This window comes from Odontesthes bonariensis, chromosome 5, assembly GCF_027942865.1.
Source record: "Odontesthes bonariensis isolate fOdoBon6 chromosome 5, fOdoBon6.hap1, whole genome shotgun sequence".
Classification (NCBI taxonomy): domain Eukaryota; kingdom Metazoa; phylum Chordata; class Actinopteri; order Atheriniformes; family Atherinopsidae; genus Odontesthes; species Odontesthes bonariensis.
This window is the reverse complement of record NC_134510.1, coordinates 21,007,753-21,030,930: the sequence shown is the minus strand read 5'-3', so window position 1 is coordinate 21,030,930 and position 23,178 is coordinate 21,007,753. Positions and strand designations below refer to the sequence as shown.

Below are 23,178 nucleotides of genomic sequence, written 5' to 3'. Positions count from 1 at the left end.
AACCCAAAGACCGCGAAGGCCAGACAAACCTTGCCGTCGTAGTACTTTTCTCTTTTGTCCGTGAGCACTGAGCGAATGACGATGCCCGCGTACTCTATGACCATCTCCCCCGCTTCGATGTTCCTTTTGCAGAACAGGCCACGCCCGTGAATAGCAGACCTATAAAAAGATTTGAACGAGTCAGAAACGACAGAAATCGAAGTCACAGTCACAGAAATTGAATCACTGCGATTCCCAGATAAGGGGAAACCACCTCAGTGACTGAAGCCTTTTACACACACACTTTAGTTATTGCACCCTCAGAGACTGATCACCTTTGACCTACCATGCCGCCTGCATACGTTCCCACATGACACCAATGAGTAACAAAGGTGTCGCGTAGGAAGGTGTCTGTCTCGGCCTGCCACCCATCTTGGGCTAAAAACAGAACATCTTCATTTCCTTCCTGTGCAGCTTCCTAATAAAAAGCCTCCTACACATTTACTTAGAACAGATAATAAATGAGTGGTAAATGAGTGTAAGCAAGTTTTTCCGCGCAATACGACTGAGAAACCACACAACAAGTCTTTGCAGGATTCATTTATCTGTCAAACTGCCTACTTAATTAAATGAGGTCAAATCCAAAACTCATGGTTCTGATTAGAAATTAGCCTCACTTTTCACCACAGTTTTAAGCCAGACGTTTAGCTTTGTGAGATGTGTTTTTTTCATGCTTTAAGACATTCAAAGGTCTTCTAAGATTAGACTGAGTAGGAGCGATGCACAAGATGATGTTTTTGCAAAAATGTTTTGTTGGTTTCATTACTTGTAACAGGAAGTCAGGTGCTTTGGTTCCATTAAAAACATGTGGAGGATGTGACCCGAGCTTAGTTTAAAAAAAAAAAAGAAAGAGAAAATCCTTTGATTTCAACTCAAGGCACATCATAACGCAGCTTTCAAAAAAGGGCGCTTTTGATCATTAAATAGAGCCGTGTGATGTTTTGAAAATGTAGCCGACCTGTACACTCCCACCGCCTCTTTCGATGTCCTTTCCAGGTGTCTGAAGCGCATGGCCATGGGCAACTCCAAACTAGTAGCGCGTCTAAGAAAAAGAGCAAAAATCGAATTCACTTAAATGTGCTACATTTTTCACCCGGGGACAAAGTCGCTGTGAAACAATACCCGAAGCCCGACCTTGTGGATTTCAGAAGAACCTCATCCTCCTCGTCGTCATACGGTCCAATGTCAGGAAGCTGTCTGTGCTGAGAGGCCAGGAAGTTGAACATGTCAAATGTAGACTTCCTGTAAAAAAAGAGAAAGAAAAGAAAATCCCATCGGGTTTGAGGAGGCATCGGCAACGTGTCACAGTTTTGAGTGAAAAGCTACGAACAGACATACCTGAGGTAGAGCTCAGAGCGGGCGCAGCCGCTGGGATTAACGGGAAGATCGTCTTCCTGGCTGAACTGTTTGAAGAAACGGAAAGTGTGCCGCTGACAACGGTGAGCGCCTTCGAGTTGTTCCAGCAGGAACCCGACCGCGTCATGGACCAGTCCCATCATACGGGCAGCAGTGACCCTCTGAAACGTCAGGGGCCTCAGTCTTGCTATTGCTCGGGCCTCCTGCACACCATCCATCACTGCTTTCCAGGCCACTACGGGCGGAGTCGAGAGTTAAGACGCCGTGAAAATAACAAAACTGACAAACTTGCCGTAAGTCTTTGCATTTGTTCTTTCAAAAACGTCCGCGGTCGTTTCAGATGTCTGACTTACCCTCAATAGTTTCTGCCTCTACGCTGAAACCATCCTCGCTGGTAATCTCAAATCGCAAATGTGGCTGGTCTCTGTTCGCTGGACATCCCTGATCCTCATCAGACGGTGGCGGTTCATCATCCGACGCAGACGCAGTGCCTATTGAAACACAACACGGGCAGCTTTCATTTATCACAAATGCCTGTCATACGAGGCAGATGCCGTTCAAAACTTGAACGCTTTTGAAGTCACAGACACAAACAAACTATGGTCATTTCAACTAAAGAATACCAGAGTATTTCTTCCAGTCAGTCAGGTTGCTGTGTCCCACTGATTCCCACGCATGCGGTTTGCCTTGTTCACCCTGAGACAAATAATTCCAAGGCTCTGACCTGAGGACAAATAAAGCACAAATTTAACAAATAAAGCAATACCATTTATTACAGAAACATCCAGGAGAAAAGATCTCCTTCATAAAGAACGAGGGAGTAGGGGTGATTTAGAGGATTGATCTAAATCGCTGAATAAAAAAACCAAAAACATCCATTTGTCTGTTATGACCGGGATCGCTGGTAAAAAAAAAAAAAAAAAAAAAACTTACCCTGAGCTAGAATCACTCATGTGCTCCTCCTTCAACTCGTCCAGGTTGAGGACTCCTTTCACCGTTGGGGTTTTGATGCGAACTCCTGAGGCCCGGCTGGACGCGCTCGGAACGGTCGCTTTCCGATGCTCTTCATCGTTACTGGCGGTCTCTGGTGGTAGGAAGTCAACTTTAGACTTCTTTGTGACGATGCGGTCTGAAAGCGAAGACACTCTTTTCATGCGGACGTGGGTGCGAGGGCGAGGTGCCGCAGCTGGTGTTGGTGGCGGGGAGCGGGGTGACACACGAGGCTCCGGCTCAATTAAAAGGCCAGGGGGCAAAACCAGCGAGGACGGGCTCAATGTACGAAGCCCACTCCATTTGGGGGTGTAGTTGCTCGCCATTGCTTGGTTTATAATTGCTTGGGCACTTTCAGCAGGGGTTACTGGCTGATTCTCAGTCGACACGGAGGCCTGCCCCGTGGCCTTGGATGATTTGGATTTTTTGGACGCATTAGGTTCCTTCTTCTTCTTTGGTTTTTTCAACTCTGAGACCGTTTCATCTTTCGATGTTTTTGTGTTTTTTCTCGACTTTTTCGCATTAACCGACGCCACTGCACCGTTGTTGTTGTTGTGGGCGAGCAGCTGTGTGACTGTGGCGGGGTTCTGAGCTGCAGGTGTGACTGACGCGGGAACTGCTGTTGTCACATTGACCCCGGCTGGCGGAGCTGTGACATTGCCAGCTGCCGCCAGTGTGGCTGAAAGTGCGTTGCTCTGCAAAAGGCTGGCGATCTGAGTGACACAATTATAAGAGGGAGAGTTGGGCGTGGGCAGCTGGAAAGTGTTGCTTTCTGGGTTTTTCACAAAGATCTGCCCAAGGCGGTTCACCAGCAGTACATGTGGTGTGGGATCTACATTTGGACCTCCCACCTCCTTCACAGTAAGGATGGCATGACCGGGCAGCGCCTGGGGTAAAGATGGCTGTTGAGGTTCCATAGCTGGCCTGGGCGTAGAGAAGTTGATGGAGATCGTGTGACCAGAAGTAGCTTCCTTTTGCACAGACGAGCTGTAACCATTTAAGATCACAGGGGCGGAGGTGGTTTGTAACGGTGTTGGAGCAGCTGAGCAGTGCGTCGACAGTCCAGAGAGAGAAGATATTGAAGCAGAGGAAGAAACAATGGTGACAGCCGCAGAACCGAAAGGCTGTGCTTGCGTGGTGTACAGAGGCACGGAAACTGTTCCACAAGTACCGGCTGGGGGACACGTGCTCGGCATAGCCTGTAACCCCGGATCAGTTGGAGGGGGGACATTTATCTGCGTTTGTGCCACATCTCCGACGGGAGTTAGGGTTGTTAGTTTAGTCGATAACGGCTCCAAAGATGGAAATGTTGCCGACTCTTGTGCCGATGTCACGGGCTGAAGTGTTATACTTGTTAGAGGAGGCTGACTGAAACCTTGTAAACACGAATACATCTGGAGAGAGTCTACAAGGCATTGCGAGGGGTTTTGTACGTCTGTAGGCATTAAAGGGGAGGGCTGAAGCAGACCCAGCATATTATCAGCAGAACCCGCTATGGAGGGCTCAATTATATTGGATGTCAAGTGGTTCATCAACACGGCAGATCCCTCGGTTGATGATGCAAAGTTACTACTTTCAGACTCAGAGTTCATGACTTTACAAGTTTCAGACTGCTGGGTTTCGAGTGGCGTGTCTTGTAGCACAGGAAGCAGCTCGGTGAAATGTGGGCCGCCGTCACACGTCTCAAGAACAAGAGGTGTTTCAGAAGTCAAGCCTAAACTAGATCCTGCTAATAATTCATCCGAATATGATGCCTCAGTCACCTTGGTAAGTACGTTTGGTAGAGAGTCATTGACTTGGGTGCAAAGTATGTTTTCCTGATCTACTGAAGGAGCATCAGAGCTGTGACTGGCATCAAAGGATTTAGGAGGATACGGATGTGAACTGTCACTAGTACCTTTAATGGCAACTGAGATGGTAACCGATGAAGACTCCGTTTGCTTATCATTGGCTGGCGTGTCGGGGGCCTTCGTGCTGTTTGCAGTTTCTGAGTCAGGGGTATTTTTATTGTTTCGATTTTTGATTTGCACCTGATTTTTATCCGACCCCTCAACCTTCTGAGCATCATCAGTAGCTGCTACGCTTGCATCACTCTCGGTACCGTCATCGATCCCATCCAGCTGAGCCATGGGACGCGAGGAAGGAGAGGACGGAGACTTGGACCGATCCTTTGATACTGGGCGGCTGACTATTGTCCGTGAAAAATCAAAATAGTGCTCCATGTCATCGTCAGAGGATGTGTTGCCCAATTCCTCCCTTGCTGAGGCCGCAGACCGTGGAAGATTGGCAACAAGCGTCTTCCTCTTATGCACCTCTTGGGATCTTCCCCAAAATTCCTCCTGATCATCACCTTCCACCACAATTTGTCCCCCACAGTTCATTGCCACGCCTTCATTCAGGAGCGTTTCTTCAATCTCAAGTTCTGTTCGCATCTCCTCGCCCAGACTCATGTCGGGATCCTTGTGGAACGAACCGTAGGGAAACTCTTTGTCATCCCTCTGTCTGTCTAAGTCTCCATGGGGTGATGTACCGTTTGCTGGGGAGACATCTTCAGGCTCAGGTGAAGCTAAGAAGTTGTGTGGCACCTCGACCGAGTCCGACTGGCTCAGATCAAACGACAATCTATTTCTGGGTAAATGTGTCATGGATGAAGTAAAAGGCAGGCTTACAGAGGCTGCACTATCCTGCCAGGGAGACTGAGGAAAGAATGTTGAGGTACAGTGCGTTATTGTATTTCCAGGGCAACGGATGGAGGAAGCGCTTCTACCCCCGACCGCGCGGGACGACGGGCAATTCATCAGGTTGTCAGAAGTACCGAGGGGGAACAGTGGGGAGGTAGGCAGAGAGGATTTGCCTGCCCGGAGAGTTATTGGTCCGGTTAGAGGACCCAGAGGAGGGGGGGACATGCGAGTTCTGAGACCAGATGTCTGCGAGTGGGGGCTGTGGCGACGTGCTCTGCGAGTCTCTTCCAGGTCACTTATGGTTAGAATGTGATGGGGTTTTGTCTGGTTTACACCTAAGAGGAACAGAGAACGAATCAGTATCTTTCACCTTGTTTCCCCCCCTGCTGGTGAAACAAAGCTTTTTAGGTAATGTTTTACCTGGGGATGGCAGCGGTCGGGACATTCCTCCAGCCGGTCTCCTGTGCAGGGGGTAGCTGGGAATCTTTGGCCTTGCACTATGATCTGATTTCGGGGGAGGACCTGGGACAAAGGTTTCCTCTGTCGGGGGTTGGGTTTCTACCACATCAGCCTCCTGGGCTTCAGATTCTGAAGAGACATACAAACGGTTTCATCAACACTCCACAAACACATTTGGTGTATCCCTTCCTGCTGTAGAATGATTTCCAGCACACACCAGGTAGGTGACAGGGGCTGTGAGCAATGGTGAGATTGTCTCCTTGGTCAGGCATCTCCTCCACGGGTTTCTCTGGGACAATGGGCCGGACCTCTCGTACTTTACATGTATACTTGCACCGCCGTAGTGGGTTAACTGTGCTCCAGTACCATCGGGAACACCTGAGAAAGGAAAACCAACAGTTTTTACTCCATTGTATCCATTTTTAGCTGACATTGCATTAGTGCTGGGCGGTACACCGGTTCACACCGAATACCGGTTTATAATTTCATTTTGATATGAATTTTTAATATACCGCCATACCGGTGTATTTGATTACACAACGGGGGGGAACGCTGCGTCGCGCGACATTGTTTGAGACGGGACCCTTTTCAGTGTTGCGCTTCTAAAAACGCATGTTTACTGTCTATTTTTAACGCTATTTAAAAAAATACTCGTATTCGTTAAGCTGCATTTCCTTTCCCTGCTCTCCCTCCGTCTCTGTCAGTCATGCGTCTCTCTCGCATAGCCTACTCACACACACACAGCCCCTCCCCTCCGTGCACACCGTGTGTCTTCATCAGCGAGATCATCCCTGGAAGCTGGAAGCTTGCTAGCTTCAGCGTCGCGTTAGATTAGCTCAACTGAAAGAAGACGGCTGGCGAAATTCACAAAAGGTTGGTATCACGTGCAACTTTATAAAATTACACATTAAAAAGTCGTATAAAAATATTTTATATTTTTAATACAATGTTGTCCCGTCCCGACCCGACCCATAGCAAACAAGCGATTACGCCTTCTTTATAAAGTTAACTAGTCGCAAGTTTGCCGTAAAAAAAAAAAAAAAAAAATGTAGTTGGGTTGTCGAGGTCTAAACACTAGCAGCTGTAAATCAAATAAAGTAGGTTTTTTAAACTCTTACACTGAATGTTTGCTGCCTCAATCCAGATGAGTATTGAAAAATATTTTCCGCGATTGAAAAAGAGACGTGCGTGTTGAGGATGAGGACCAGCCTGAACCGGAGGTATCAGTCTGAAACAGCTGAACAGTCCGACAAGTGTAATTAGCTATGTTATTAATTTGTTTACAATGAAGATGTGAATATTAATACAATGAAGTTCTGTGTGACCAATTATTAACGAAGGAATTTTTATTTTAATTTTTAATTCTGTTCTCAATCTGTAGAAAACGCTGTGAACACCTAATTATGCATGAAAAAAAAAATACCGTGATATACCGTGAAACCGTGAAAAAATACCGTGATATGTATTTTTGGTCATACCGCCCAGCACTACATTGCATGCATAAATAAGGTAATATGCCTTTTAAATTAATTAATTATCATGGCTAAAACTAAGTAAAAAATATAGTTATATGGATTAGCTAATTCAGATAAAAACATACCATTTCAAGAACTACTGTTTGTATCAACTCATAAATTGATCTAAATTGGCTTAATCTATTTGTTTAAGGATTCATTTCCAAGCCAAATCCATTTATTCACAAGGTTAGATTAGATTAAAATTCACTGTCATTGCACATGTCACAGATACAGCCCACGAAATGCATGTTTATGCATTTAATTGATCCAACACTGACTGAAATGACATTGCACATAAACGTGCCTTTCAGTCCATGTTGCAAATATGATTTATTTGAACAACTGGGTCTTAAAAGAGAAAAATGAAACTTACTGAAACCCCACAGGAAACAATTTCCCTCTGCTAGCTGAAAGTTCAGTCAGCACACCCAACTTGTCAATCTGTAAGGAACCTGTGTAGGGACAGCAAAGGTGGAAACCAAATATTAGTTTAGGCCCCCCCTCTCGCACTAATAGATAAGAGCAAGGTGAAAGAAAAGCAGTCAAATAAAAAGACAACTTGCCAATCATCACATTGATCAGCTCTGGTTCCAGTCCAGTCAAAAACTTTCTGCGAAGGCTGATTCCTTCAAAATCCACATAGACTCTGCGGTTCACTTCAAATTCTTGACCAGTTATCATCTATAAAGCAAAGGAAACCCAGTAAGAATTCAATTCCATATGCTGAAATCGTTACAGCATGATTGACAAAGTTGAGGATCAGAAATTTACCCTGCCGCTGATGAGGTGTCGGTGTTTGTGGCAGTAGACCTTTTTATCATCCTGAAACACACACTGCCGGGAGCGGGCACACATGAAGTGGTAGTTACTTTGACAAGATGTCAGGCAACAGCCCACGGTGGCACCCGTCTGATTGCAGCGTTCACATCGCTAGAAAGATGGGGGATAACGGGGTTGATGAACAAAATATATAAAAGTTGATTCAAAGTGATAAAGGAGCATCAATCAGACAAGACTTCACATCTCTCAACGAGTCCATCCGGGTCTGCAGATTTACAGTCATCAAAGATTCTAACACTCACACACCAGTACAACAGTCACGCTTTACCTACAGGCTTGCAAATAATAAAAATCATTAACAAAAAATTATGAACCAACCATCAGTCGCCCCCTTGTGACAGCGCTGTGTACGTGTAGCAGAGAACCGTTTTCTTCTTCGAACACCTCGGCTGACCACAGACAGCAGTTTACGTGTATCCATTCATTTTGTCCCAGGCAAAGTAACCTGCCGGCTTCCTGTGGAGCAACACGAAAGACACGCAGTGAGTGACCACTTTCAGGAGCGTTTAGGAGCACTGCTTTCGTTTGTTGCATCTCTTACGTTGGGTTTGAGGTCTCCATATTTCTGGCACAAAGAGCACTGCCTCTCATCGTCCTTAGACCATCCAGTGTCTAGATCAGCTTTTGAAAGCCTGCCTCTCTTCCCTGGTGTAAGAGCAAATAAGTACACGTTTAAGAGTCCTAAACACCAAACAACAAGATAATGAGGAATCAGCAGTTTCATCGTCCCCTTTTCTGGAACCGACAGCGTTACCTTTAAATCTGACAACCCTGCTGGTTTTGAAGTGGTTTCGGTTCGTCGGCTCCGCGGACATCGGAGAAACTCCCCCTTCCATCTTTATATCTAAGCTTTGTCCATTGTCTTCCTGCAGGAGACCCAACGGAGGTCTGGGCGACAGCTCTTCCCTCCCTTGCCACTGGGCGTAAACATGCTCAGTTGTGGGAGGATGAACAGCCTGGAACAGCATCCCCCTAAAGAAAGAATGCAAGAGTTGCAAAGCGCTCCACTTTTAATGCTGCAGACAAACAATTCAATGCACCACCTGTACATGCACTGAAGTAGGTATGCAGTACGCTAAATAAATCATGATAAATTCATAGCGCCTGTTAAAATGTGTGCAAAATCTTTTAAATATGCACACTTGTGTGAGTAAAAAAGTAATGATTACTCACATGGGCAAGTCTTTGGTACACGGGCTCCACACCTTTGGGTCTTGGCTGTTGAACCAGTTAAATACCTCCTCAAGGAGCTAAACAGAAGAAAAAGAAATAAAATAAATCACTACATTAATTAGAAATGCAGATTTAACACGCCAATGAAATTAAAAACTAAGAACGAAGCACACAATTAGAAATACGTCTGCAGTATTTTCGGGGGTAATTCAGTCATACGGCACCTTTAAGTAATAAGAGCGTGCCAGGGCAGTGGGTCTGCGCTCCTCTGGGAGATCTTCCTCTTGCTCAAGCCTCTTCCGCACCACCTGAACCACATCTTCGTGGAACATTTTCTGTGATTTGAAAAACAAAAGAAATGTTTAACACCCATTGAGCCGCCGACTATACTACTGTGGAACACTCTGTATGCTTGATGCCATGTCCAACAACAGCGAGAGGACTTCCAAACGGGAAGAGACCACAATCCTGGGATAGTACGTGTTGCAGTAGGTTAGCGAAATAAAGTCTTTCAACTTTTTGATTCACTGCAAATTTATAGTGACTGAGCTCCCCTGTCTCCTGAGTTCAGAGACAAAAGCTTCAATGAGGACGCTCCTCATTTAAAAAGCGTGTTTTAAGTCGTCAAAAGGGTCCAAATTTGAGTTAAGTGAGCAGAAGGGTGAATGGAATTATAGTTTCCAGAGTTTAAGTGACTTTCTTCTAGATTGTGGCTCTCAGTGCTAAATGTTCATGTCTGCAGTAACCCAGAGAATTGACATGTTTTCCAGTTGTTTACTAAATAAACCAGTTTTTTTTTTTAAATTCTGTACTCACCAGTGTAGTATAAAGACCTTTGTCAAACTTCTTGCCAACAGCTCGGAGGTCACATGCCGGCTGGCCTTCGACGCCACTGTCGGGGTCGACCACCTTTTCACACTACGACAGAAACAAATGCGAGTTTTAGTGTTCCTATTCAAAGACAACTTTCTCATATGAACAGACACATAAAATACAGGGTTCCTACAGGTTTCTTCAAGTCAAATTTAAGTCTTTTTAAGACCTTTTTAAGACCATTTATAAAAAAAAATAATACCTATTTCACAGACCTACCGGCAAAGAAAATCTAAATTTTTTTTTTAATTTGTTCATTTATTTCTCAAACAAATGAAAGCGTGGACTGTGTAAAGCATTGATGAAACATTGCAGCATAGTAGTAGTAAACGCTACAACATCACAGCACAGCACAGACAACAAGCCAAACAGAGGTGTGAAAAATCAAAGAAAATTTAACACAGTTAAGTTGTTTTTTAACATTGGTTATGTTAGCTAGCTACTTATTCCATGCTGGGAATATGGGGAGTAGAGAGAACTATAAATAATGAAAATCAACTAAAAAAATGTGTCGTTTCGTTGAGGCTCTCATCGAACATAAGAACGGACGGTGATTTGTTTACCTTGGACACCAGTTCCTCTTTAATATGCACAGCTAAACCAAACTTGGCTATGTACGCCGTTTTGTCGGGACCACAAGTAATTGTGGCAGCGATGTCGGAATCGGGGAACATGAATTTAAACAACTCTGAAATACCCTCGTTTCCATTATATGAATGGTGTTTGGCGATTGTGTTAGGAGTCCACAACACCTCTGCTTTCATGGTTGGTGTGGACCCAAAAGCTGTTCGCAGATCTACTCTAGTTGCGGTGACGGTCGTAACTTGAGGGGCTGGTTAACGTTATCTGCTAGCTCAGATACATTAATAGCTAACTGGCTAGCGTTGGCCGGTTGAAACACCCCGGCGATGGAAGGAGTTTGATCCTTCGCTTCGAAATTATTCATTTGCTTGGAGGACTTGGCGTTAGACTCTAAAGCCTTCAAGCCCATAGTACCAAGCTAAATCCTCTTTTTGCACACTGTGCAAAAAGCCTCGTATATTTTATTGTCCACTGGTTTTAACCAGTGACAAAATGATTCTTTCTCACGCCACGCTTCATTACATTTACCCATAGCCCCATAATCCCAGCAAGAAATGGGAAGCAAGGACACGCAAACAAATGTTAAAAAACAACATAACGGCGTAAGTTAAACTTTCTTGTTTTCTGCTGAGATTTGCCTTGATTTTTCACGCTTCTGCTTGGCTTGTTGCTGTGGTCTGTGTCAGTGCTGTAGCAATGTGATCGGACCCGGGGCGGAGCGGTAGCGGCAGCGTTGCGTTCTCAATGATTGGTTCCGCCACTCTTCATTTAGGCTACATTATTTAGGCTTTTCAAAATAATAGTAGCCTAGTTGACAAATGAAAAGTTTGAGGAGAATGCGATACGGAGAAGTTACTGCACAAATTTTAAGACCCAGATATTAAAATTCAAGACTTTTTCAAGTCTTTTTAAGGTATTATTTCCAAATTCATAAATTCAATGCTTTTAAGACTTTTTAAGACCCCGCGGGAACCCTGAAAATAACACCTATTGGAGGTTGATTTTCATACCTGTGAGCACGTAACAAGGTGCTGGGTGAGGGTGGAGGATAGTAAGCAAGCCAGCACCTTCTCCACCCCGGCCCTAAGCTCGATGTACAGCAGCTCTCTCCAGGCACTGGGCTGGGTCACGCTGCACGGTCGACACGAGTACACCACACTCTCTGGCAAACTGGACAGGATCTCGTACAGCTCGTCTGAAATCGTTTGAGAAGAGACTTTGATTATTTTCTCTCCATTTTGTCTCAAAACCCAAAGAAAACCAAATGCCAAACGTGGAAAAATTGCCTTCGAAAGCGTTAAAGACTGCAAAAATGCGGTGCCGTCAGAAAGAAGAAATCCTTTTTTTTTATTTTTTTTTATTTACCTGTCAGATCCTCACACTTTGCGTGCACCCAGTGGTTACATGTGCCACACTGCATCATCTGACTGTCATAGTCGTTGTCTTCGTAGCACTTGAAGCAGATCGGACAATAGTTCCCTAAAAGAAAAGACGGCAGATAAAGAACGAACACAAAACACAGGAGCTGACCAAATGAGAAACACATGTGGTTAAACTCTCCGCTCACCCTGTTCATAGAGCTTTGAGCAGTCCGGACAGATGCCTTTGTCATGGTTCCACTCGACGTCCCAACTCTTCCCTGGTGTGACACCGCAGCTTTTGCATCGGATGCATGTCATACAAACCTGCAGAAAAACAGCCATATGAGTAGAAGATATCTCGACCCGTAATAAACGCCTTCGCATACACGCGGTTTCTGGGAAACTTACCCAGGCTTTCCTTTTTTTGTTTTGTTTCGGATAATTAGGTCCCAAACAGGAAGCGTGATAACAGTTCTGGCATCGTTCGCACTCCAACAAAGGCTGAGGGAAGCAATGTGGGGGGAAAAATGTCATGGCTGCAGGTAAAAATTACCTTACCTTACGGAGCTATGTTACAGCGAGAAAGCAAAATAAGACAGATTATCCGTTCGTACCTTTGAGAGCTTGTTTTTCCCGCCACACACATGACAAAACTTGCAGCGTCTGCAGCACCAATTTTCCTTGTTCTCCTCAGAGGGGCGCTCGGCTGGTTCAAGGCAAAACTGGTGGAAGGGTTCACAGCACACTTGGCAATACAGCATCTGTTAAAAGGAATTCACAAAAGCAAGGAAGATTGCTTAAAAAAAAAAAAAAAAATAACGTCAAAGTCTGAAGATGAAGAAATAGTCCTATGACTGTGTACAACACAACCACAAACACTCCATAGTTTGGAAATGGTGGTGGTCAGCAGAAAGTACTGAGCAGTCACCTCATGCTGCCCTTTACTGGCACAAAGGAAGCAAACGTAAGGCGGCATGAGAGGCGCAGAGGTCAATATACTTAAGCCGCCCATATTCCAGACGTTCTCCAAAGAACAGTCCTCCTGAAAACAAGACAGTAACAGATAAGAGTGTTAACAGTTGTTACAAGTAGAAATCTCTCTACAAGCTAACCTCTGAGGGGAAATTACAGAGATGCGGTTGTTTTTGTCATGGTAAAAAAAAGCCAGCGAGTTCTGGGGTTGAAAATTTTGAGCAAAGTGGGCAAATCATATTCTGTTTGCAAAACATCTGCTGTTAAGCTCAACATGCACAGTTTAGACGGACGAGGAGAAACGCACGAGAAGAGGGCTCATTTAAAAATGACGCAACACCGCCATCTACTGGGGGAAAATTTAAGTATTACGTTACCTAAGAAATTATTACATAAGCAGCTTGTGTGACCCTTTCTAAGACATAATTCATGTTTTACGGAAGGCAAATAAAAGAGTTATCTAATAAAATAAATTATACCAAATTCTGAACATATTTAAGAAAACACCAATCATCCACAACATTAAAAACCACTGACCGGGTTAAATCTGTTACTCTGCTCGCTGCTGCAATGTTCTCCAGCATACTGGCATTCCCATGGATAATTCTTTGATACATACCATCGATCTAAACATTTCCAGACAATTCACACCCCCCCATATAGCAACAGCCCTACCCTACAGAAGCCACCACCTCACGCAGGACAGCAGTGAGCCTCGCGTTCAATCAGCCTTCAAACTCCAAATATACAAATCTGATGGGCTCTGACGGCATCTTAGGGATGCAGCCCGCATCCCACAGTGCCAACAGATCTGATGCCCCAATACCAGACTCACCAAGATACCTTCAGATGTTCATTTTCCATACAACTGGCTGATCAGAACACTTATGGTCGTATGAATAGGACCTACTTAATATTACACTTATGGCCATTATGTTACGTCCGATCCATCAATGCAGTAAAACGATTTTAATTTACAATGTAATGCACCTTAAAAAAAAGAAAAAGAAAAGATTAAAAAAAAAAAAAAAAAAAAAAAAGCATACCTTAAAGTCAACCCGGATTTTGTGAGTAGGTTTAGAAGACTCAACTTCTCGCTGTTCAAATCCATGTGCCAGAGCAGCAAGGACACTGGGAGGGGTCTGCTCCAAAGGACCCTGGGATGGAAGACCCTGAGAGACAACCGCAACTTAAAGAAGGCAGTGACGAGAATGCCAGTGCTGCTAAAGAGCTTGCTTTTAACTTGCTTTTTACTTTAGCATGGCACGTGTACATTTAAAAAACAATAATAAAAATGCAATTTTAGAGCATGAATAAGCGATTGAGAGTATCGGGACTTGCAACTGATTTTGCTTCGTCTGCTACGACCTCATTAAGAAAAGTGGCCGCCCTTAATGCCGCCACATTTAATGTCCGGCACAGTGTTAAAAAGCTGGACTTTTTTGACCGTAGCCCTTTTCACACAGGTCGTTCAAGGCTAGACTGCCTTTGTTGCACATCAGTGTCCTGTGAGTCAGTAAAGAGGTGGAATGGGTGTGTTAAAGTTGATGTGCTGCTGATATGCTTCTGAACCGCCAGCAGAGCTAGAGCCAAATTGACACTTGTTTGTAAGTGACATACTGCAACCATTGTGTGAAAAGGACTTAAGTTTGTAGGCCTAAAATATGTCTGACTGACAGCTTTAAAAGAGGAACTGAAACAAAAGCCAAAACAGCCATAAAAGCTAATTGTGGAAGCCAAAATGACCCACCTTTTCGGGTTTACGTCGACCCTGTGGTACACGATGTGAACTGGATTTTCGATGCCTGACTTCATCGTCTGAGATGTCTTCCAAGAATCCATCCAGTGGCACAAAGTCTTCAGGACAGAGGAAACATTATCCATCATTTATCTATCAGTTATCATCCGTGATGTTCTTGAAAAACTCAACCGGAGGCTGCATTACCTTGACTGAAGCGAGGTCCTGCCCCCCTTCTCCTTGCTGGCGAGGCAGAGCTCGGGAAGGCTTTATCGTCCAGATCCGAGTCATAATCCACCAGGTCAAAGTAAACTCGGGGTTTTACAACACGCTTTGGTTGCTTCCTGACAGACGGACTCTGGCCATCGCCGTGGAGACCAGACGGGGAGTCAACGGCAAAATCGTTTCCTTCATCATTACTCGAGTGACCCCCACTGAGAGATGACCGCCGACGCTTCGAGGAACCTTATCCGCGAAAAAACAAAAGAATAACATTACTGACACTGAATGTTATAGAAAAGGTACATTACACTCGTGTGCTGAAGGTAAAAGTCACCTTTGGGTGCTGTTCTCCCACTGAGTCTTCGTGCTTTTCTCTCTTCAATTTGATCACATCTCTTATACCTTGTGGTAAAAAAAAAAAAAAAAAAATATCAAACATCTTCTTTCTGGACATTGTGCTGTGAAACCGCAACAGCCAATCAATAAGTCAACTTACACACAACATTGCCGCTTGGTATTCGGACCACCAAACTTGGGCTTGTCAAGGCAGTTCATGCACCTCCCACAGTCGTCCTCGTGGTTGCAGCCTTTGCACACTCCACACCTCCGCGAGCGGTACCCAAACGGCCCCAGTCCTTTCCGTTTTGCAAAACTCGATTGCTTCTTAGCCTTAGTCGCCTTTGGATCCGTCAGCTCGGCGTTGTCCGACTCTGAAGGAGACCCAACATCTGCAGCAACAAAAAAAACCAAAAAAAACAACGTAGGAATAAGAAATATATTCTATTCACACATTGCAAGATTTCTGATTACCTGAAAATAGCCAAGCATAACTCATTTTTCCGAATACATCCTGCTAGAACAATTTACTTCAACTACAACACTCAAGATCCTTCAAAGAGAGCTCGGAACAAAATTGAGCAGCTAAAGCCAACTCTGTCACTACTTTTCCTTATGCAGCCACCAGTAGTCACGTAAAGTAAAATCACGGCGTAAGAAATTTAACGAGAGCATCACAAGAACGCAAATACAGATAAGTCTGTCAATCATTCCTACCTTTAGGGACGGCTGATGGAGAAATACCAGATCTTTCATGCAGTGGCAAGGCGCTTAGTCTGGGAATGTCATCTGGCACCATGGCTCGAGGCTGCCCGAGCACCACTGAGGCGGCACGACACACGTGCTTGATGCGCGGACCTCCCGCTCTACGGAACTCCTGGCAGAGTGGGGAGATGAGCTGTGGCTGAGAAAAAGAAACGAAGAGGCTGGATTTTTACAGACCTTTATAATCAATAGCCTTCCATTCAGTACACTGAACACGGCTGACTTCTTCTGCTAGGATTTGGCAAAACCGGAGTAGAAAAGCATGTTTTGAGTTGGATCCACGCCCCCCCCCCCTCGGGCGTATTGATCCGATCACTTACTTGTCCTTGAAGAGGCTCTGTCTTGACTGGAACATCAGGATGAAGCTGCACCCTCTGCTTCCTCCTTTGTCTCTTTGAGGTGATATCTTGGGATCTGGCTCCAGTTGGACCAGATAAGAGCTACAAGATCAATAGAGACACAAGCCATCAATAAAAGCCGAGAAAACATCCCAACACTCAAATTACTTACGAGTATAAATCCATCCTCAATCACAGCTTCTAATAAATTAAACTACTATAACAAACAATGTCTTCATTGACAAAAAAAAAACTTATGCTTTCTGTCCTTACCCCCGAGGACTTCAGCTGCTTCTGTTGGTCAATCTTAATGAGCTGAACCTTGGCTTTCCTGAGGAGATTGAACATTCTTTTATTCGCACCGGTGAGGCGTGCCCTCTGCGGCGCTCCCTTCTCAACAGACCCAGCATGAACGCCTTCACCCGTGCCCGAGGTCTGAACGGACTGCAACTCTCCTGCAGGTAAAAAAGCAGGGTTGGGGTTTACGTCCATCACATGGGGTGGGCTTTCACAATTTCACCGGTTGAAGGTCGAATGTTCATTTCTTCACATTAATTCGTTAATTCAAAATCTTATTACCTGAATGAGGCTGGGCCGTGTCCTTCCCCGCCAAATCCTCCTCGCGATGATGCTGAAGTACAAGCGACTTGGAGTTCATAGCCCGGACACACACCGAGACTTTTCTCACCACTCCGGGAGCGTTGAGGTCTTCTATCTTGAGCTTGGACTTCTCCTTTTCTGTGCTTGTGTCGCGCTGCCGGAGGCTGATGCTCATGGCCTCATCGTCGAGTCCTTCTGCTAAATCAACGGAGGGCTGAGCAGCTTTACTCGCACTATCAAGCTCTGGGGTGTTTTTGCTCTTGGGAAGTCCCGTGTGTGGCTTCTTTAGCCTGTGATAAATCTTAAGGTGACTGGCTGACTTGTTAAACTTGGGCAAACTTTTCTTTTTCAGAACTTCGACGAGGTCAGACGACAGTTCCTGGGGCTTTTCCGCTGGAGCAGATAAAAACAGATCCTCACATTTGCTCTCGAGAGTTCTGTCCAGCGCATACAGTTCCTCGCTCGAGCGTTCTGGCACATGCCACTTGAAGGTCGAGTTCTTCAGAAGGGACTTGTTTTCATTCGTGTCACCTTTTTTCTCACAAAACAGGCTATCTGCAATGTCTATGCTGTCATCGAGGTCCTGAGCAGAAAACAGATCCACATCTAGTTGAGCTTCGCTTAATATGTCTTCCTCGTCGATTGGAAGGATGGGTGATATTGCTCTTTCTGCCCCATCATCTCGCCGCTTTCCAGGGCGCATCTGGAAGCCCAGTTGTAAACCCTTCTTTGGGGAGTTTCTTCGAGGCAAAACGGACATCCCGGCATCATCCATAAACCTCTGTGGTGTCTTGATCACTCGTGAGGACCTGGCACTTACAACGGGCATAATGAAGTGCTTGATGTTTTTAATAAACTTTGACTTCCCGGGCTGAACGCTGACAACATCTGCCTGTCCTCCATCAACCGGGGTGTCAGCTTCTTCCTGCTTCAAACTGTCTTTTTCAAGTCCCACTTCTATGAGTGTGGAAATGATTTTAGATCGGGATTTTGGCCTTTTGGAGCCAATAAAATGAAGACCCATCGGCCTCTTTTTGTACCTTTTGTGTACTCCGATGAGCTTGGAGCTCGGGGGTGGTGCGATAGCTGCCAGTGAGGTGGAAAAGTCACCGTCTCCCTCAACAACGCTGGGACCTTCGGATGAGTTCAGTGGAGCAAACTTCCCATCTCTGCCTCTGTGCCTGTGCTTCTGGCGCTGCCCGATTAAATTCTTACGCCTCTTTTTTACTTTTTTGAGAGATGTCCCTGATATCTGTAGATCACTTGCTTGACTTTCTGACACCACCGAATGCTGACTATCAATCAACTGAATGTCGGTTTCCTCTTTTACTGGTGGCGGCAGCTGCTCTTCTTCCACAGACACAGCGTCCTGTTTGGTCTCTGGCTCAGTGCATTCTTCTGCCTCCGGCTGACAAACCTCTATTACTGCAGGTGTAGTAGGAGTGTCTTCTTTTACAACTGGCTCTATGTCAGTGGAGTCCACTGCAACAAGGGCTGTTTCCACCGTGGTATCAGGAGAAACAAATGCAGGCTTCTTTCTAACAGCCTTTTTCTGAACGGCTTTCTTTTTCCCCACTTTATTATTTCTACATCTTCTAGGTTTGGAAGGCACGGCCAACGGTTTGGCTTCTTTTATCTGCGGCTCCACGTCATGCTCTACCTCATTCTCCACCTTCTGTGGGGAAACTTCACCTGGCACCTGCGAGGGACTGTCAGCAATCTCTGGGACACCCTTGTCAAGGACTTCAGGGAGGTTCACACTGGTCACCTGGGATTGGTCCTCGCCCACGACAGAAGGGTTTTCAGGAAGAACTTGTGAGCTGGAGTTCTCAGTCGAAACTTTGACCGAGGAAACGTCCACTTGCTCCTGTGGAGTGCTTTCACCCTGTGGACTCTTTCTAAGCCTCCGTTTCTGAGCAGTCACTGGCTTCTGACTAACAGACTTTGCTTGAGGCGAATCCAGACTCGACGTCCTCCTCCTCAGTCTCCTGACAGGTGTGGCATCAGCATCCCGACACGGTGAGCCGCCCTCGTTAACTTCACTCGGCTCTTTTGGAACGTCATCATTCTTTTCGGAAACGGGGCTGACCTGCTGAATCAAGAAGGATGGCTTTGAGCTTTTGTGTTTACCGGGAGAGGAGACCTTTTTGATCTGAAGAGGAGGAACAACTTTCCCGCCATCTGTTTTAGTGATTTCTTGTGTGGGTGTTTCAGGTGCGGGATCTCCCTCGGGTTCCACCTCCAAAGTTGACTTTTCCAACTCGGCTTTGTTTTGGAGATCCTTCTCACTACTGCCCGTGCTACTGCCCGTCTCTTGCGGGGCTGCATCATCCAGCTTTGCTTTCGTCTCCAGTTCCTTTGCATTTTTGCTGGTGCAAGTGTCAGAAGGAGGGGAAAGGTCCACTTTGTCCACAGTTTCTGCTGGGGCTTTCAGAATATTTTCAGCAGCGCGCATCGGACTTCCTCCTTTCACCATCGTTAAAGTCCAGATATATTTTCTCCGCTTTTTCTTTCGAGAGGAAGTCTTCCCACTGGCCTGTGCATCATATTTAGGGTTTTTGATCTTTAGAAACTTTAAGCTCGGGACCTTCGTTTCCTCATTTTGAAAAGAGACACCGTCACTGGGCTGGAAGGCTACATTATCCGTCTCTGTGGAAGATGAGTCCAGCTTTTCTGGGACTGAAACGTCTTTATTTAGTCTCCTGCTTTGCCTCCGCCTGTCTCTTCCCACCACGGGTTTGGCCTCCACTGTTTGTGAAACCTCTGGCTTGGATTCAGCCAGAACGGCAGTACTTTTACTCTGACTTTCGGGCTCAGCAGCACTGTCCGAGACTTTCTTAGAGAGCGGGTTCGTAACTCTATTGCTCCTTCGAGTAACTAGTTTATCTGCGGGACTCTGAGCTCTCGCCGCCTTCTTTTTCTTTACTTCCCTCGCATTCAATTTTGGCTCAACAGACTCGCTGTCCATTGCCGAGTCAGTCAGTTCTTTTTCTCTTGATTTTTGGTCATCAACCACAACTTTGGCAGTAGTCCGGCCCACAGGATCTGCTGTCTTTACGGCAGATCTTCCGCGCCTCCTTGTAGGTACAGTTCCCGCTCCTTTATCCTCTGTGCCATGTTCATCCTCATGCGGTTCAGTTTTAAACTTGACGTGAGCACTTAAAACCTGGTCACCCTGAATGTCCTTGGCATCGGGCTGATCCTGAATTTCTTTTATCTTCAGCTTTTTCAGCGATTTTTTCTGAGGCTCCTTTATAGTTTTCACTTTCTTTTTGGCCACTAACTTTATAGTAATCCTTGGCGCCACCGCTGAAGCTCTGCTTTTAGTGGACTGTCGATCCGTAGCGTTTTTTGCTTTCGAACTTTTCTTGAAATCCTTTGCTGGCTTCGCTTCAAGAGATGCGCCGCGTATCTCTGCCGAAGATTTGACATCTTTTACAGGATCGGGTGGGATGGCTGCCTCCGCGGCTGGCGTTTTAAGCGGCAGCTTCTCGCTTTGTCGTCTAGATTTCGTGTTGACAGCATCCCCTACAAGGCAAAAAATAAATAATGTTAAAAAAAAAACAACTCCTTCACTGAACACAAACCTGGGATAATAAAAATAAAAAATAAAGGATCCCCCTCTTTTGTTGTGTTACAGGCTTCAATCAAACTTGAGCTTTTTGTTTACCTTTGGAAGAATTTTGTTGAGACGTTGCAGGTCCTTTGGAGCCCTTTTTCTCAGCTTCAAATCCTATGAAGTCATCAACCTTGAAAAAATAAAACCCAATAAACCACACTTAAAATGGTATAACGGTTCTACAATGGAGACAATTAAAGTACCTGGGGGGAAAAAAAACAAAACAGTATCATATCATACAACTGGGGAAACAAACAATACATGGTGACTGTTTTCACTTCTCTCCATTCAAACCACACACTCCTCTCATCTGCCCTGGGTTGTAATCCATAAGACATGAGTAACGTCTGCATAACAATCAAAAGCAACAAAAAAAATGATCTGTTGGCAGAATCATTCTTGAACGTTCAATGATGCAGTCGCCAAATGAGAAACTTTTGAGATCCCCCCTCTTAACACAGACCCACCCCCCCCCCCAAACTAAAAACGTACATATGTGACACATGCACATAAGCTACAAATGCATGTAGTGTTCATTTATACTGAAAGGGTGACAATGAAGAGGGTATTGTTTTTAGGTAATGTATTTTAAAGCTAGTAGTTCCCAGCGCAGCGCTACTGGCAATGAAAACTAACAGAGACACTTTGATTCAACACCAATGCCTGCCCACATCACCGATGCATAGTGGTGCCTGTGCAGCAGATAGGGCTGTTAGTATTGTAAACACCTTGAGTCAAGGCCATTCTTCTAGGGCACACTGTGCTAAAACCACGTTTTTTTTTTTTTTAATTACACGGCATATCGTTTCCTGCATTTCGATTTGCAAAAACTACTTTTCCTGCAGCTACACACCAAGCAACATTTACTTAAACTTAGAACTAATGTTGCAAAAGTACGAGTCTTTCACTGTGTTGTCCCAGTAACAGTAAGTAATATTTAACTGCACTGAGATGGGTATAGTGCAATTATTATCCTTTGCAACAACTGTTTGGGCAACGAAAACAGAAGGAGCGATCTGTTTGTCCATTGCTTTTTGGTGGAGTTAAACGAGCACTTTACCACAGTAGTATCAATGGTGACAGCGTGTGAAGCGCAATTTGACAAGAGTGACAGGCAGTTTGGTGAAGCAGCGGTGATGCTCTCTGTGAGGGTTTTCTTTCGCTGTATAAGAGTTAAATAAACCGAAACAGTTTGATAGTAGTTACGTCCCATCTGAGCTGTGCTATGAAACAAGTGCCTCACTGCAACACTAAAACCAATACATCTATGATAGGTCAAATAATATTGGTCAATTAAAGTACTGGTCAGGATCTATATATCAAAATAAATAATAATAACAATAATAATAATAATAATAATAATAATAATAGGAACTTTAAATTTGGGAGGAATCTCACTTGAGCATTTAACGTTAACGCCTCCACTAAGGTTACAAGAGGCTATGGGGTTGGTTGCAACTCCCTCCAAGTACTTAACATCTTCCTCATACCAGCAGCAGAGATCTAAAAGTCCACAATGAACTCGACTCTTATAAACGACAATTGGACGCTAATGATCGGCTGGGACCTGAGGAGCATTTGATTCCAACAAGGGTGCAAACTGCCTTTGGCTCACTTCTGCACCACCATTTAAACCTTTCGTGTTTGCTAACACGAGCTAACAGTTAGCCAGCCCGTTCCTACGAGAACATTTAAACCTGCTTTTGACCACAAAGAAGCTACACGGGAACCATTACAAACTTTATCTCAGTGTGTTTCTGTGGCTTTTATCTCGGGCAGGCAGATGTGTCTTCTTTAAACTCGCATTAACTAAGAGGACTGCTCTGCTCGCATCTGGACAGCGTATGAAAACAGAGCAGTTAGCGGCTAGCCACTGAGCAAAGTACGGAGGTGTTAGCCATCTCCCTCTTTGTGTTCACTATTAGCAGGCTAGCCGCTCTTCTGGCCCTGTACCGAGTGGGCCGTAGATGAAAGAATTGCGGTGCATGTTTACAAATTGACGTTCTAGCTCTGTCTTTCCTCAAAAAATACCGACAAATAATACCCGTGTTTTCACCATTTCGTATTTGAACCCCTTTTTAAATGCAATTTAGAGCACAGTGCCAACGTAGCTGCCTTTGCAGTCTGACTGAAGTGGCATTTTGCGTTACGACTGTACATGAAATGTAATGGAAAGCTGAACTGTGCTAACACGGGTTAGCGTGTAATTTTTAGCTTAGCAAGCTTGAAGCTAAAGTTAACGTTAGCCTGGCAATAGGATGTTGACATTTCTCCATGGCACTAACCAGTCACACTGCTGCGAATAGCACTCAGTCATGCAAATTAACCATCGCACAAAAATATGAAAAGATGAAATAAAGATACTAACTCCTGGGTCGGTTTGGGACCTCACCTCTTCACTCCCACTAGAGCTGTATCCAGCCTGGCCAAGGATCTTGTGGCTAGCCTCTATCCCGAGTAAGCGCAAGTGAGACTGGTCTTCGTTTAACGATAGGACCAGGTTTGCGGGCCTTGGCCCTCCGTTAGTCACATCATCAGCTTCCAAGCCTGATCGACCGAGTTGCCATCGCTTCTCGGAACGCAAACGACTGCGCGATGACCAAGGCCGACCGGGGAAACGACCTCGGGCCGCTGCGGTTCCACCTTGGCCTCCTACGGCAGCCGCGGTTGCTGATCCGCATCCCGCTGCCGCCATCATTGCTTCAACAACAACACTC

The 23,178-nt window shown here is 45.2% G+C and overlaps 1 protein-coding gene across 2 annotated transcripts in view; it reads right to left on the bottom strand.

The window, feature by feature from the left end:
• Positions 1–23,178, bottom strand: part of kmt2bb (lysine (K)-specific methyltransferase 2Bb) — a 26,392-nt gene extending 3,214 nt beyond the window's left edge. Inside the window, exons 1-35 of one of the 2 annotated variants that reach the window (XM_075465226.1) lie at positions 22,830–23,178; positions 20,513–20,591; positions 16,822–20,370; positions 16,516–16,697; positions 16,225–16,344; positions 15,857–16,043; positions 15,300–15,531; positions 15,138–15,205; positions 14,789–15,046; positions 14,594–14,700; positions 13,890–14,015; positions 12,800–12,913; positions 12,486–12,632; positions 12,280–12,372; positions 12,078–12,195; positions 11,876–11,989; positions 11,521–11,705; positions 9,872–9,973; positions 9,280–9,390; positions 9,056–9,132; positions 8,637–8,854; positions 8,424–8,527; positions 8,201–8,338; positions 7,814–7,972; positions 7,606–7,723; positions 7,416–7,494; positions 5,743–5,903; positions 5,487–5,654; positions 2,329–5,401; positions 2,019–2,119; positions 1,749–1,886; positions 1,378–1,630; positions 1,174–1,281; positions 998–1,081; positions 30–159 (exon numbers count right to left, since the gene is read on the bottom strand). In XM_075465226.1, the coding sequence (XP_075321341.1) occupies positions 30–159; positions 998–1,081; positions 1,174–1,281; positions 1,378–1,630; positions 1,749–1,886; positions 2,019–2,119; positions 2,329–5,401; positions 5,487–5,654; positions 5,743–5,903; positions 7,416–7,494; positions 7,606–7,723; positions 7,814–7,972; positions 8,201–8,338; positions 8,424–8,527; positions 8,637–8,854; positions 9,056–9,132; positions 9,280–9,390; positions 9,872–9,973; positions 11,521–11,705; positions 11,876–11,989; positions 12,078–12,195; positions 12,280–12,372; positions 12,486–12,632; positions 12,800–12,913; positions 13,890–14,015; positions 14,594–14,700; positions 14,789–15,046; positions 15,138–15,205; positions 15,300–15,531; positions 15,857–16,043; positions 16,225–16,344; positions 16,516–16,697; positions 16,822–20,370; positions 20,513–20,591; positions 22,830–23,159 (11,331 nt within the window). In that variant the 5' untranslated portion in view covers positions 23,160–23,178. The remainder of the gene's footprint in view (positions 1–29; positions 160–997; positions 1,082–1,173; positions 1,282–1,377; positions 1,631–1,748; positions 1,887–2,018; positions 2,120–2,328; positions 5,402–5,486; positions 5,655–5,742; positions 5,904–7,415; positions 7,495–7,605; positions 7,724–7,813; positions 7,973–8,200; positions 8,339–8,423; positions 8,528–8,636; positions 8,855–9,055; positions 9,133–9,279; positions 9,391–9,871; positions 9,974–11,520; positions 11,706–11,875; positions 11,990–12,077; positions 12,196–12,279; positions 12,373–12,485; positions 12,633–12,799; positions 12,914–13,889; positions 14,016–14,593; positions 14,701–14,788; positions 15,047–15,137; positions 15,206–15,299; positions 15,532–15,856; positions 16,044–16,224; positions 16,345–16,515; positions 16,698–16,821; positions 20,371–20,512; positions 20,592–22,829) is intronic. The other variant, XM_075465227.1, reaches the window with a different exon arrangement.